We start from the raw sequence: 16,540 nt of genomic DNA, 5'->3' as shown, positions 1-16,540 counted from the left end.
TGAACCCCATTCTCCTAACATGAAGTGAAAAACTCCATTTAATGAGCTTTCCAAGCTACAAAAGGAGCATAAACAAGGTACTACATACCACTTTGTAGTAGTTCATTGGTAGTAATTTATTCAGAACTTCATAAATTAGGTCAAGAAGAAAATGAGCAGCTGTAAAACAACTAACATCTGAAATACTTGTTCTGACCTATTGGGACAGAGTGTTCTACTATGTCCAGTGTCAGTGATTTGGAGATACTTAATTTGTAATAGAGGCTCGTACTTTTATAGTTTGATTACTTAGGAGAAAAGTAAAAAAAGCGCTCAGTAGTGGGTGCACTGTTATTCAATGTTATTCTGTGGGTATTGCTAGATACCAAATTGATGCTACCATCTGTAGCAAAAGTAGATATGTTTGTTGTGCTTAAACACAGATTAACAAAACAGATTTATTTGTAACCATATTTCCAAAAATGTGCTTTGGGTGCTGTAACTGATAAATGATTCCTGAAATGTGATTTTTAAATAGTTGCTTTAAGAATGCCTGAATGCCTTTTGATAGTTACAACTATTTTTCTTCCCATGAAAAACATGCAGTATCCTCATTTTTGAATCCTTATTGCTACAATACAAGGACTTTCGAATGATAAAGTTCCTTAGTAATACCCATTTCATTTCATATGACATGGAAGTTAAACCCCGTGAACCAACCATACAGAACATTAAAAATTTCAAAGAAAACACTGTGTTTGTTTTAAAGGGGCCAAGTTTGCCTTTTGTGTGGCAAGCAATACCTGTGCCTTTCAGAACAGAACTACCTAATTGATTCTCTTTTGAACAACCTATTTATTATTTCTGTTCTGCAAAATAGGTATAAATATATGTTGAATTTAATTCTGTCTTCAGTGAAAGTAACAAGAATGTGTACCTTTAATGCACATAGAGCCTTTCTTATATTGCAGCTAGTGAGGAAATTTTCTCTGCAAACTTTGTAATCATTAGCAAATTGTTATCTTTTAATTTTTAGAACCTTATCATCATATTCATGTTGTAAATACCTGGTTTTATTTATCTAATTTGTGAAGATAGATTCTTTACAATCAGATGTAACATAGATTTTTGGTCCAGATTTTCTCTTCTGTGTTGTCAATAACAAGAGCATACAAAAAAGAGAAAGAATGTCATAAAAAGAGGATTCTTCTATCATGTATTGTGCCTTTGACCTCCTACCTTCTTTCTTCAAAGTGTACTGAATGCTACCTGGTGCATTTCATCCCAAACACTGAAGTACCTGCTCAGTAGTTTCACACATATGAAAAGATGTCTTTCTAATCCTAAAGCTTAAAGAAACTTACATTCCACATTTGATAATTTGTGGTGGTGTTTCAGCTTAAAGAAGATCCACAGATGATTCTGTCAGCATTAACTAAACCAGGTGGTTCTCCAAGTGGATAAATCCTGTGATTTAGAATAAGTCATTTTACTTTTGCTCAAATAAATTGTGGGAGAAGAACCTAAATATAACTTTTATTCATAGTGCAGTCTGATACAATTGGCAGAAGAAAGCTATGCACAGAAAAAGATTCCTGATTTTTTTTTTTAATTGTTGGAACTGATTAGGCTAAGTTGTTGATTTTCATTCTTCCACCACGTCAACTTTTTTTTTCCAGATGCACGTGTACAGCAGGGTGGACAGGGCCAGACTGCAGTGAAGATATAAATGAATGTGATTCTGAACCATGCCTGAATGGAGCCACCTGTTATGAATCTGCTAAGCAGGGACAGTTTGTATGCATTTGTCCTCCATTTTATACTGGTGACTTCTGTCATCAGCGCTTCAGTCCCTGTGAGCTGCCTTACAATCCATGCATAAACAATTCAACCTGCTTGGCACAAGTCGATGGAAACCCAACGTGCATTTGCAAAACAGGTAAGAACTGGTATAGTTAATCTTTTCTGTTCTGCTGCAGAAGAGTTGCAAATATGTGCTGAATTTAATGCTATCTTCAGTGAAAATAACAATGTATACCTTTTCAAAGCACATAAAACCTTCATGAATTACAACAGGTCTATCAGTTATGTTAAAAGACTGGTAAGATAGTTGTCAGTTTGCCTACTATTAATTTCTTATATTATAGTACTTATTAAATCTATGGCTGTTTAGATTCCAGCACTCAGAATTACTATTTCTGAGTCAATTTTTACAACAACGTAGAGATAGATATGCAGCTGGCCAGCAAAGCTGACAGATTAAATTGACAAAACAGGCAGAAATAGACAAAATTTATGTGAATTGTTAAAAGTGCAGAAATTGGAGCAAGTTGGAAATGGTTCCTCTTCCCGCTGAGCTGTCAAGAAGGCCTGGCACATCAGGGGAGTAATCTTCCCCTGACTAATGGATAGAGCGGATTGCTCTCCGTATGCACAACAAGCAAAATCACAACAGGTGCTGACAGCTTTCCTGGGCCATGGCCTAAAAGACACAATCTCTCCCTCAATGTACAAGAACTGCTAAGATGGAATAGAGCAACAGTTTAATTGTGCAGAACACCACTATGCAATTCTGTATAGGAACTGAAGAATACATTAACTAATTAAAACTGCAGTGAAAATTTAAGTTGGGAGAGTACAATTACTGAATTTGGAATTTAGGCAGGATTTTGAAGTCATCATTTTTATACCTATAAATAGTAGGGTTGTCTTAGGGACCAAGCAAATATATTAATTGCAGTGTTACACCACAATAATATTACTCACTGTTTACTGAGCTGCAAAGATGTGGAGATAATAGGTAGAAGTCAGCAGTATTTATAGCTCAGGTTTTTTCTATTAAGGTAAAGGTTACTACAAGTTGCTGAGTTAAAAGTCACTGGGGAGATATGCAAATTGCTTATTGAAGCAGCTTTTAGAAAAGCTGCTTTTTAAAAACAGCTTTTAATACAATGTATTTATATTGATTTTGAAACCTTTTTCAGAAATGATCTGTAGAGATACATGTAGTTCAAGTCTTTTCTTAACATTCCTCAGAAAAGTCGTCTTTTCAAAATATTTTTTGTGCACAGTTTCTCAATAATCCAAAAAACTTGCAGCCAAGATTCTCAGGGAACTTTGACGGAATCTTCAAGGATTCTTGAAACTTGCAGCTAGGAATCTAAAGGGAACTAGCAGGGGAGTTACGTGAACCAGTAACATGCATTGCCAACAAATCTTGGAAAGTGGAAAATGTCTCAGTATTGAAAAGGAGTAAAAGGCGTAATTCATGAGTTAATCATTCATGCTAGGAGAAATGCAACCATTTATTCAGGACTCTTATCAAAAAGAGGAAAGACAGTAAAATACAGAAATTTAATTGAAAGCAGTTTATGGAAATCTATTTCCGCAATTGTCGTCTTTTCTTTTATTCTCCTATTTTTGTTTGTCACATGCCTCCCTTTCTCTCCCAATAAACCTGTCACGATTACAGATCTGATCACAAAGGGCAATCACACTGACATAGCTAGATTACTTCAAGATACCTGACTTAGTACCAAATGGCATGTTGATTAAACAACTTGGCAGTAGTTAACAGTCCAGTCATTAAAAGGTATGAATCTGGTTTAGCAAGAGTCATAAAATGTAGCTGTGCTTACCAAATTCTAAAGAATATCTTTAGAAAACCATATCTGAGATGGGTACAATAGGACTACAAATCATACTATTGACTGTGGTACTTATATAGAAGAAAAAGAGAATATCTACTGACTACAGGGAGCTGGGATTGGGAAGTCATACTAGGGCAGAGAAGACAAAAGCTGATAGAATATGAATTGGGCACAATCAAACTTGATGTAAGGTGTTAGCCTAGGACAGAATTACTACAGCAAATTGGTAGGGAGATAATGAAGTCGTGGTTAGTAGTAATATAAAGCAAAACGACGCATCTTTGTTCTTGTATGTATGTTAGGGAGTTACAGTTGTCTGTTTTTGCTTTAAAGATTTTTTTAAAATTCTATAAATAATATAAATGCAGAACTTCTTTTTGAGGTGTCTGCCTTAGCTGTAGAGGTTTGCTTCCTGTAAGGAGATGGATTATAATGTTCGTAACACAAAACTGGGCTCTCATAGTGTAGATTATGGAACAGTGTTAGCCCATGAGTTTAAGTTAAGTTGTCCACACAAGCAGGTTAAACAGTTTAAAAAATTGTGATCTCTACAATTGTATGCTGGTATATTAATGGCTGCAAGAATGTTGTAGGGTAGGCCATTATTGCAAAAGTTTAGGAATCACTGTAATAGAGCAAGTTTTCCAAGAAGTGTACAGAAAACACCCCTTTTTATATACTTGGCCAGTAATTGATAAGCAAGGGTTTGATCAAGGCAATTGGGACGAGATGGCTTTTTGAGCTGTTATGTATATACCCAGCATTGAATCCTGCCATTAGTTTCTCCTGAAATGCTACATACTAAATGCAAACGAAACAGAGGAGGAAAGAACAACTTAGGGCAAATAGTAGAATGTTTTATTGCTTAATTTATCAACATGTTTTTCTGTTCTTAAAGAATTTCATTCTTGGAATTAATCTTAATAATAGAAATTAAAATTTAGTGTAACAGAAGAGAAAGGTAGGAAACATGAGCAAAGGTATCGAATATAAATAATGTTGAAATATTTGTAGCTGAGCCTGGGCAACTGTTCGTAAATTCCCCAGAAGGTCTACATGCAAAAGATCTAAAGAGCAATTCAACTGCACACATAAATGAACTAGAGGGTCAATAAACAAGGCCAAGTGCCGGGTCCTGCACTTGGGCCACAACAACCCCAGGCAATGCTACAGGCTTGGGGAAGAGTGGCTGGAAAGCTGCCCACAGGAAAAGGACCTGGGGGTGCTGGTTGACAGCCGGCTGAACATGAGGCGGCAGTGTGCCCAGGTGGCCAAGAAGGCCAATGGCATCCTGGCCTGATTCAGAAATAGTGTGGCCAGCAGGAGCAAGGAGGTGATCGTGCCCCTATACTTGGCACTGGTGAGGCTGCACCTCGAATACTGTGTTCAGTTTTGGGCCCCTCACTACAAGAAGGACATTGAGGTGCTGGAGCGTGTCCAGAGAAGGGCAATGAAGCTGGTGAAGGGCCTGGAGCACAAGTCTTATGAGGAGCGGCTGAAGGAACTGGGGTTGTTTAGCCTGGAGAAGAGGAGGCTGAGGGGAGACCTCATCGTGCTCTACAACTACCTGAAAGGAGATTGTAGCGAGGTGGGTGTTGGTCTCTTCTCCCAAGTAACTAGTGATAGGACGAGAGGAAATGGCCTCAAGTTGCACCAAGGGAGGTTTAGACTGGGCATTAGGAGAAATTTCTTTACTGAAAGAGTGGTCAGGCCTTGGAACAGGCTGCCCAGGGAAGTGGTGGAGTTACCATCCCTGGAAGTATTTAAAAGACGTGTAGATGAGTCTCTTAGGGACATGGTGTAGTGGGCATGGTAGTGTTGGGTTGACGGTTGGACTCGATGATCTTAGAGGTCTTTTCCAACCTTAATGATTCTATGATTCTATGATTCTAAACTAGAGGATGAACATTAGACCATGCTGTTCTAGATAATGCCAGGCACAAAAGTGTTAGTTTCATAAAGGCAACCCAAAGGGAAGACAGTTTGGTAAAAATAGCGCAACTTTCTGAGAACAATTGTGTTCCAAGAAAGAACAATTTACTAAAAAAAAAAATTCAAAATGAAGGAAATCTATGAGAGGGCATGCAACTGCAGAGTGTAAGAGCAGCTCTCTGGCTAGGACAGTTGAACAGCAACAGGCCTACTTAATGATGAAATGGGAGACAAAAGGTAACAGTTATCATGGAGAAATGTGAAACCTGGGGAAATACAAGTACATAAATATTACAGAAAACTAACAAGACAAAAAATAATTTGCCAACATAAACTATGGGCCAGAAAACTTGTAGTGTTTTCTAATAAAAGACTTCTTTTAACAGAGATTTATTCTTCTGCGAGAATTATTAGTAGATATATCTAGGAGCTAAAGCAAGGCAAAGTTAGTAGGAACAGCAGATATAGTTGCTGCTGACATAAAGACAGGAAGGGAAGGACAAGGTTGTTGAATTTGGAGAGTTTTTAGAATTCCTCCTTCTTATAATAGAAGGTAAAAATTCATGTCTTTCTTTAAAGTTAGATGTAGATCTTCCTTCATTAGTCCAAGTAATATCCTCAGCTCCGGATTCTTATGCAGTCTCCTTATTACAATAGAAGCAATATTCTTACTTTTAGTTTTGTGATGGGAAAATTCTCAGGAAACATATTTGTAAATACTTTATACATTGAACATATATATATATAGAGAGAGAGAGTGTTCATACCAAAGCTTTACCTATTCTGTTCAAAAATATGGGCTGTTTGGTCAGCATTTTTGTTAGTTCAATAGCATTTTAATGAGTTAGGAAACTTAGAAGGGAAATTAAATCAATGAAATAATGTATTTATTATTGAAACAAATACACCAGAGAGTCTGGATTAACTTGACCAGATGTAGATGTCCACAGTATTACACTGAGGAGGTATACGTACAGGTATACACAGTAGACATGGAGAAGGTCCCCCTGTAATCCATTTACAGTCAATGAAGGGAAAGAGGCAGTTTTCTGAGGTAATTCATTTCACCCAAAAGCAGACATACAAAGTCAAATGGCTAATGCTATAGAAATATCTATGTCACTCTGCTGACTATATAGGCAGCTTAGGACAATTTGCTCAGATGGTAGATGGGCTCGTTACTGTAAGTTGGTGAAATAAGAACTCTCTAAGACTTGATTTTGGAGTTTTAGAAAGCAGGCATTCTTTAATGTGGTGCCGGGTGCACAGGGGATCGCTCCACCTAGGGTGCGCACCAAATTACTCAACCATAGAAGTTATATAGAATTAGAATATACATATTCATTACATTTCTGAGAAATAATCTAAATATTCATGTTATTTCCCGGAATTCATTAACATATGCAAAAGTCTTTGACGCATGTGCCTTTATATCCATAGGTGGTCTTCCAGGGTCTCCTGTCTTTCAGGGTCCTCTGGTGGTCATCGATAGTCTTCCTCACAGTGTCCTTTAGTTGAAGTCAGTCTACACATGCTCAGTTTTAACCCTTGGCTTACTTAGCACAATTCTCATAAGCACAAACTAGCTTAGGCTGGCATAACCCCCTTATCTATTCTACTCAAGATACAAGGTTAGCTTCCTTATCTATTTTACACAGAATACAAAGTTCAAGGCCTTTTTATCTACTGAATCTCTGGCCTACCTATTCATAAAGCATTCCTAACCCATCTACATCATTTCAACCAAAGAGTCATATGTCTCTTCACTGTTCTTTTGTAATTGGTATCAGGCTGAATTCCTTACCAGTTGCCTGCTGCCTGGATTATTATTTCTGTAGAGATTTTTTTTTTTTATCTACATCTAGGAAGCACACAGTTTTAGAGAGGAGTAGAACAAAAGAATGGAGAGCAGCTATTTGTGTTATTATAGCACACAAGTAGTCAAAAGCTTTGTCAACTTATTTGTGCTCATTGTATCTTTGAAGATACAAAACTAGAAGCTGAGAAGCTGAAAAAATGGTTTATGTAAGAGGAATTGCATGGATCATGAGTTACAACCACCAGTTTTAAGGTGTAGGGAAATTACATGTCGTGTTCCAGGGAAAGGTGTCAATGAGATCTAAGGAGAGTACTGTGTCATCTCTAAGGAGAAACAATAGCTACACTTTGTGCTGGAATTAGCCATCCTATTTATTCTTTATCTGCCAAATACTCTTTCCAAAAGCAGGACTTTATGGTTCCTTTCTTGATACTTCAAAGTAATTTCTGAAGTCCTTGTTTTAAACAGTTCTTTCCAGGACTTTCTCACCCCTTTTATCAGACTAGTGTCAATAACTCTTTCCCGTGACACCTTCTTTTTTTAATACATTTTGTCCTAGCATGCTAATGATTATTTTTATTTGGTTTATAGCATCTTACAGATATGTTTGAATTGAGACAAAATCTCAGCCCATGTCTCAAATAAGACTAAATGAAAATTATCATAGTGCACAAAATGTATAATATCTTGGTCTCTTCTGCCAAGTAACTAGCGATAGGACAAGAGGAAATGGCCTCAAGTTGCGCCGAGGGAGGTTTAGATTGAACATTAGGAAAAATTTCTTTACTGAAAGAGTGGTCAGGCCTTGGAACAGGCTGCCCACGGAAGTGGTGGAGTCACCATCCCTGGAGGTATTTAAAAGACGTGTAGATGAGGCCCTTAGGGACATGGTGTAGTGGGCATGGTGGTGTTGGGTTGACGGTTGGACACGATGATCTTAGAGGTCTTTTCCAACCTGTATGATTCTATGATTCTAATATCAAGCAGAACTAATAGGTAAATGCTAAAGAACAGAAGTTATATAAATTGGAGACTGCCATTGTCAGATTTCTGAGCCCTTCAGTGCCAGTTTCTTTTTCAGACACATGCATACATAATTCACAAAGGGAAATAACCTTTTTACCATGTCTAACATTTCACACACCTTCGATTTTTATATGCGTACCTACCTATGTTATACTGAATAACCTAAATACCTATACTAAAGATTATGGGGCTATTGTGATATCTCTACTGCTTGCAAACATTGGTTCATAAACAGTTCACAGTAAGGAGACAATTGTAATCCATGATACTGTGCTGATGAGTAAACCAGTAGAGAGCTTATGGGGAAAGAATCCCCTTAGTCCTCTGTGTTACCTGCAGAGGTAAATTCTGTAGTATTTCTCTACAATGGAATAAGGAGATGAAAATGACCGTAACTGTAACAGCAGATGTGTAGCTTCTACACTCTACATATTCCTGCACTTCGCAGCTCACAAAGTCCCCTAGACAGAGTTGAGACATACAGTAGCCATTTCCCATATTTCAGAGAAACAGAAGGAACAATATCATCTGTCCCATCTTAAGTAATGGCATTTAGTCATTTGCACTGACAGCAAAATTACCACAGGATGTTGGAATTTCTGTAAACTAAAATGAATATGTAATTCTGCCTGCACATAAATTGCAAGAAAATTTGAGCATACTGCCACACCCACTAGTGCTAATTTTTGAGTATAAAACAACTAGAGCTTGAGATTAGATGAGCTGCTTTTGTGGCGTTCTTCATAGAACACAGTTATTTTTAGACCTCATATTATTAAAGTCACTTTCATGCTACCTGAACAGTTAAAAATATACAGAAATAAAAGTAAATTGTCTAACACAAAGAATGGCAATTATTTTCAATTGTTTTTCATTTCTGTTAATTTCTGAAAGTCTTGAAATTGCTATCTGTTACTATGAAAACTGCTAACATTTCTGATACACATTTCACTTCCTCAAAAAACCCTATACATTTTCCCTAAAATGACAAATAAATGTTTTAAATGAAGTACTGTCTCTCTATGATTTAAAAAAAAAAGAAAAAAACCCACAAAAACAAAAACCAAAAAAAAAACATGTAAACAAAGATGTTTACATCTTCAGTTTCTCTAATGTGGCAGGAAAAATACTGTAAAATGTTTGACAAATAACCATTTGTTTGTTTGGCAGACTTTACAATGACATTTGTCTAGCCTTTATATTGGCCACCTGGAAAAAAAAAAGCCACTTGTTTCTTGAATTTAATATTGGAAATTTTGAGCAGGTGTCTGATGGAATTCTGTATTCACAAGTGACAATGTGTGCCATTTGCTCTTCCCCCTTGATTAGTGCATCTTTTCGTTTAGAAGTTCAGAATGGTTTGAACTGAGTTCAGAAAACTTTCAGTTTTTCCAAATAAAAAGTACTAAGGTCAAAAATTGCATTTTTAATGTGTCACTCGGGTTTGATGTGGAAAAGCTACCTTGTAAAGTATACGGCTGGAGAGCTATGTCAAATCACTTACATGTGCTATTGGTTTACAGTTTGGATCTCAAGTTTGACTGGTTGGGAAACGTCATGCAAATAGGAAATAAATGAGGGTATCACTTCACACTCAAGATATTTCTGAAAAAAAGAATAACATTATAAGAGTGTAAGTGACTATAATTGAAGGGTTAGTTTGAGATACATTCCAGGGTTTATTTTCCAGCTTTATAGCAGACACTGCTGTGAAACCTTCAGGACTCATTTCAGTCAGGTCTAGCCAGGAAAGTTTTTGAACAGAAAAAATCCTGGTAGGAAGAAAATATCAACTGCTTTGATGTGGGCTGATGTTTAGATCATACATTGGAGATTACCAGCAGAGATTTCTCTCTACAGATTTCCCTACAACTCTGACCAAGCCCCTTAATTTTTCCAGTAATGATTTTCTCTAGATAGAAATAAGCCATACTATTCTAACTGTGATCTTTCATGATTTCCCAACTTTCATGAAGTACTTTGAAAATCACAAATATATAACGTAACAATAAAAGTCATTACTATCCTTATTTCAGTATCTAAAAAAGTACTGATAACAATTTTACTTGTTGTTTTAAGAAAGAATCCAGTAAAGCCTTCATCATATTTATAATAATATACACTGAATTTTGGTGGCTGTTTTTATAGTTGTTTTAATTTAATCTTGATATCTAAATGGTGTTCAAAAGCACTTTGGTGAACACCATAAATGCTGTTTAGTCCATCTGCTATCAGGGATCATGTGTATTATAGCCACTACAGTGCAAATAGTTTGTTCATTATAATGGTTTCATTACTATATCAGATGAAACATATATACTCAATCTGTGCAAAATTCAACTAAGTAGCTATAGTTTATCCACTGTGTATAACTTTAACACAACTGTGTGTTTAGTAGAACATTTATTTATGTGAACGTTGTAAGGTGTAGTCTAAGAGCAAAAGTCGTATTCTTATATCAGTGAAAAATCTCTTATTTCTCTTTAGCACATATTCTGGGACGTTATACAGGTAAATGTAATGTATTATGCAAGTAATGTACTGTGCAGATAAGATTTTGATCACATTTTTTCTTCGTTTAAATATTAAAACCACTTAGATGTTTTTTCTCATCTACTGACTGCTTTGAATAAATGTAATCTCTTTAACTTCCATTATGCTCTGTAATATATTAATTATTGAATTAGCTTTTAGTTTCTGATAGTGTCCCACACTCCCCAAGAAAGCCTTTTCAGTCCTTTAAAATGGGTTACATTTCCCCAGTATGTTTAGCCAGGTGCTCCATCCAAATCTGTTTTCTCTGGTTCATTAAAGTATGTTAAGACTTCTTACACTCTCTGGAAATGAACTTGTTGAAGCTGAGGAACAAAAATAATTGGAGAAGGTTCTTTTAGGATTGCATCCACTTGCTACCCCCGATCTTATAGTCAGAGAGTAGTGAAGACTGGCTGCTCCAGAAGCGAACGTAAGACAAGAGTGTTGTCAAGGCTGCCAGGGCAGGGACCTCACTGTCAAGGCTCCTGTCTGACAGTATCTGAATGAGGCGAGCAGGGCAGGGCCAATGACGGTGTGCAGGATCAGCATAAGTATGCCAGGTTGCTAGTCAAGTCTACAGGGAATGGGACAGGTCTGAGGCCAAGCCAGGGAACTAGTCTGAAGGCCAAAGTCAGTATCCAGATAAACAGGTACGTGGCTAGGTACGCGCATGGCTGCAACACAGGTCAGTCAGATACTAAGGGCAAAGAGCCTCAGCTTAGATGCTCCCAAGAGAAGGGGTAGTCACCACTGATGCTTCTCTCAGCTCTTTCTTGAATAGCTTCAAGGGCAGCTGAGGTTTCTCAGACCTGCCACTTGCATGGTCTAAGTTCGTCCTGAGCTCAGACAGCCAAACCTCCAGGAGGATCTGTGACCCTTATATTCACATTATGTAGTTGAATTCAGTCATTCATAGTTAATATAATTTGTGTTTCAGGATTTGAAGGTACTTACTGTGAAGTTAACAGTGATGAGTGCCTCTCCCATCCATGCCAGAATGAAGGTCTCTGTGTGGATGGGGTTAACCATTACAGGTGAGGAAAATTATTTGAATGACAGATATTCAGTATGATACATGGATGCTTATCATTTAGCTATTCTTTTGGTACTTTGTCACTATTACGTTTGCTGTCCTTCAGTGATGTAATATGTCTTTTTTTGTGATGCGTTACTGTTACATTACACTCAAAATCTTCTTGTGAGCAAAAAGACATACATGTACACCATAGATGTGGACCCAAGAATCTATTGTAGGGCTAATTAAAATCTTAATAATCTAATCAAAATATAACAAACAGTTGTTATTAGTCCAGTTACAATAATACTAATAGTCTAAGTTGAAATTAATAGAAAAAAGCTTCATGAACAATGTAGTTATAATTGTTATATAAGAAATCTTGCAATCTTGCTCTTGTCTCTGTTGTTATGATTACCCTCACAATGTCTGTCTGGGTCCTGTGATCAGTGATTTCAGTCTTTCTCAAGAAGAACTGGCAGTGTTACTGCAAGTCACCAGCATCTGGAAGTCTTTGCCAGGAGAGGTGTGATGTTTACGGTGGGGGTTTTCTCATGTTCAGTCTCAGGCTTGCTTGGAGCTATTTTTGTATGTTTCCTTATCACGATTTACTTCCTTTGCACTGTTTACCAGCTTCCCCAGCCCACATGGACACAAAAGGCTATTGTTTGCAACACCGTGATTATCCCACACTGTCCCACCCTCAACATAGGTGCTATTCCCAGAGCTGAAGCACGAGAGGCAGCAGTCAGTTGGTGCCAGGGCAGGTGTCAAAACAAGTGAAAACCAGCTCAGGTCAAGGCAAGTTCTGAGCCCTTGCACAGTGGGGTCAGCACAAAGCCTCTGGCCTTCAAGTAATAATGGCAAAAATCTTATTTCCTGGGCTGCAGTTTGTGAAGCTTCTTAAAGTACAGCAGTTTGTAATGATCAGAAAAAAACAAATATAATTTTGGAACCACCTAATTTGTACCTCTCAAAATCTGCCACATTTTTCCAGAATCTTGTTATATTAAACTAAAAAGTAATACAGTGACATCCTTTTTGCTAGGTGCTCCTGCCAACATGGCTTTACTGGGACACTATGTGAAGTGGAGATTAATGAATGCTTATCAAGACCCTGTAAAAACAATGGAACTTGCCTGGATCTCATAAACAGGTTAGTTACTACTAAATGAAAAGCAATTCCCTGATTTCCTTATGTATAAAGTCTGCTTGCTGCCTCGAGGTTTGCATGGGACCTTCAGCATATGACAAGGATTCTGTATTAGAGTGAGGTAGGCAAATGCTACTAACTGAGCTATTTGTTTCTTATGTGACCTGAGAGGAAAATAGAAGGGAAACAGTCTTCAACACAACTTGTTCTTTTCCTCCTTACCTGTTTTTTTTTCTTTTTCTAAAATTTGGAATAAGAGTGAAATAGAGGAAAATTGATCTTCAGTTAGATTGCTACATCTCTCTCTGCAGCTTCCAGCAATGACGTTTTCTAATGTAAATGTTTACTAAAAGTTAAGTGTAAGCAAGAGAAAAATTTGTATCTTGTGTTTGTTCCATAACACTCTACAGTTATTCAGAGACTTGTGTCAAAAGAACATCAGCCCTTAAGTCACTCCTTATACCTTCAGCTAAAATTATTGTGCACAATTTTTCTAATAACTTAAAAAAAAGTAAATCGCTCTGCTTGCTTCAGACACATGGAAATGAGAAAACTCTGTTAATTATTTTAATGTGGATGATGATTAGGGACACCAGCTTGACATCAGGACATACACAGAGCTTCAGAATATTGGAATAAGTCATGTTGTTTACTTCTGTTGACTTACCTGATTTTCCATTTTCTAAAGATTCATCTGTAGTTGTGCACCTGGATACTATGGGTCTCTGTGTGAGATGGATGTAAATGAGTGTGAAACTTTGCCTTGCTTGCACGGAGGAAGATGCATCAACAGCCTTGGAGGCTATCAGTGTTTCTGTCCCCCTGGATTCACAGGTATGGTCCGCTCACTACCACAGTGGAGAAGGCTATTTCACAAGTTTTACATGTTTTTAATTTTATAGCAATGGCCTCAACTAAATCAGGGGAGAGTACACAGGATCATCTGCTTATTGGAGGATAAATCAATATTGATTCAAATAGAACTTTGATCTAATTCTTGCTAAGTAGCTCAAGATGTTATTTACTTTAAGGCTTGATTTATGATTTCTTCAGTCACCCATACATTCAGCTGAAAGACATTAAAAGAGAGATTGTATAGTGCAAAGAAAATCAGTGTTTTCTGAATTCAGCCAAGAAAAAAAGTGTTACCATAGATAGAGTAAATTTTACAAACATAATAAAATGCTACCTTGTCATTTGAGTTTGTACAGAACCATAGTAACACTTTGACTTTGCTGACCTGTTGGACTGACACTGTTGCCTTCAGTGTTAATCTTTACATTTTTACAAAACTAATGACAAAATACTTAATGCGTAGAAAAGTAGTAAAATTTCTCTAAAAAGATGTTGACATTTATTTAAATGCTCTGCATGCTGCAGAACAAGTACTTCATACTTAATGTTTTGATACATCCAGCTTAAGCAACCTGAAAACACATGGGGTCATATGACTTTGCAGAAATGTTTATAGTTGTCTGCCTCAAGTTGTATCATTTCTGTATAAAATGTTTTTTCCTACCCATTCCAGCCTGTAATGAATACCACATAATTCATAAGATTAGAAAGGATGCAATTCGCATCCACTGAACTGAGAGGAATGTAATTTCTCCACAGAACAAAGAACAAGTACAGTTTTAGGGATATCTATATAGCTGTATATCTTTCTTCCATTCACCACAAAATCTACTGTTTTGCAGCTCAGGTAGACTCTTACGAAAAAGTGATCACAGTTCAGATGACAAATGCACAGATGTATCCGTTCTGTCGGGATGTAATTGGCAGCAGCAATGGTCGTCTTAAACCCTAGATATCACTAATAAACCCTGGTTAAAGTCCTCACCCCAGATACTTCAGAAAATAAAACTAAGTGATCTGAGCATTCAAGAAACTTTTTTCCCTGGCCCAAAATGAGAACTAAAGTGACTTAGTAAAGCAGTGCTATATTAGAAAGAGGAGAAAAGTAACAAAAGGATAATACCAAATAATCAACTAATCCTTTTCAAAAGTACACAGTTCGTTTCCTCTTTTTTTTTTTTTTTTTTTGGCAAAATACCTTCTAGAGATGACTGCATCCCCACTTCTGTAGTAGCATTCTGCGTATGTTTAGTTGTCCTCAATCACACTGGCTAGCAAGGCCACATCAAAGGTGCAGATGACCCAGTGACATGAACTTTCTATCCCCATCTTAGCCCCTCTTGTTTTTTTTAATTGCTTTGGCTGGCCAGTGTTGCTCCATGAAACAATACTGCTCAGTTCCACTAGGTACTCTTTATAACACAAGATCTAATTACTCCAGCTCTATCAGCTGCTGCTGTTCTTTTACTTGTATTTGCTCTTTAGCTACAGTATATATACAGTACATATTATCCTTGTTGCCCAAAAGGATCTTTGTAAACAGACATATGTTGTTCCTTCAGATCTACGACTTTGGCATACGAAAGCTACAAACTGTCTCCTTACATTAGTTTGACCACTCACTTGCAAGCACACAGAAACATCATTAGTTTTTCCTAGTTTTACATTCCATTGCAAGAAATATTGATTTATTTGAAATAGCATTAAACTTTCATGTTGAAAAATGCAGGTCTGGAAAACTATTTTTGGTGTTTAATGTTTAGGCACCACAAGGAAACTTAACAGTAGCATAGCATAAAGTCTCTAGGTAACCGGTTACCTACAAAATTCTGTGAACTCTTTAATTCCCCAGTCTGATCATTCTTGTTCCACACCTCCCCCCTTACATGAGAAAAGTCTGGCCTGGTTTATAGCACTAACTGAAAAAAAATCGGCATCTGAAAGTCCTAAGTAGAATAGCTCTTTACTCAAGATCACAGTTGTTACCGCTTACTGTTTGTACATTGGTGGTACCCAAGTGTTAGATATAACAACATAAAACTGAAAGATACCTCCTGAGTCATTGAATCTAAAACCTGTTTTGTCTAAATGGTCAGCCATTCGTTGGCTGGAGTGATTAATGTTAGTGAACATGAACTGTTGAATTTATACTGCAAATGTGGTAAAGAAGCAAGCAACTCTAAACATTATGCTTTGTGATGTACCAAAATTGAAACTTAATGTACATAGAAGATAGATCTTTTGAGTAAGAAAACACCACGCTTACATAGTCATCTTTTAGCACTAAGATAACCTTTTAAATATGTGTTATTCAGGGACTGTTTTTCTCTATATGATTCCAGAATCCTTTGATTTCATAAATGTTACTATAAATACAGGAAATTTGCTCATAGTCTAAGGAAATCAAAGGAGAATCAAAGGCTATGACAGATTTAATTTTGGCTTGGTAGGTTACTAAACCTTTATTAGAGAATCCGAAGATACAGTGCAAACAAGTGGAACACATGACTGTTTTTGGAATTAAATGGAACATAATCAGCAATTTAAAATTAAAAGCAAAATAAGGAAATATAATC

The 16,540-nt window shown here is 36.8% G+C and overlaps 1 protein-coding gene across 1 annotated transcript in view; it reads left to right on the top strand.

Annotated features, from left to right (window-relative positions):
• The window catches only part of EYS (eyes shut homolog), a 958,850-nt gene that overhangs the window by 401,688 nt on the left and 540,622 nt on the right, over nt 1-16,540 (top strand). Inside the window, exons 22-25 of the mRNA XM_075145270.1 lie at nt 1,659-1,918; nt 11,879-11,975; nt 13,005-13,112; nt 13,798-13,943. Coding sequence (XP_075001371.1) covers nt 1,659-1,918; nt 11,879-11,975; nt 13,005-13,112; nt 13,798-13,943 — 611 coding nt within the window. The remainder of the gene's footprint in view (nt 1-1,658; nt 1,919-11,878; nt 11,976-13,004; nt 13,113-13,797; nt 13,944-16,540) is intronic.

The sequence above is a fragment of the Calonectris borealis genome, chromosome 3 (genome assembly GCF_964195595.1).
Source record: "Calonectris borealis chromosome 3, bCalBor7.hap1.2, whole genome shotgun sequence".
NCBI lineage: Eukaryota > Metazoa > Chordata > Aves > Procellariiformes > Procellariidae > Calonectris > Calonectris borealis.
This window is presented reverse-complemented; position numbering and strand designations above follow the sequence as displayed.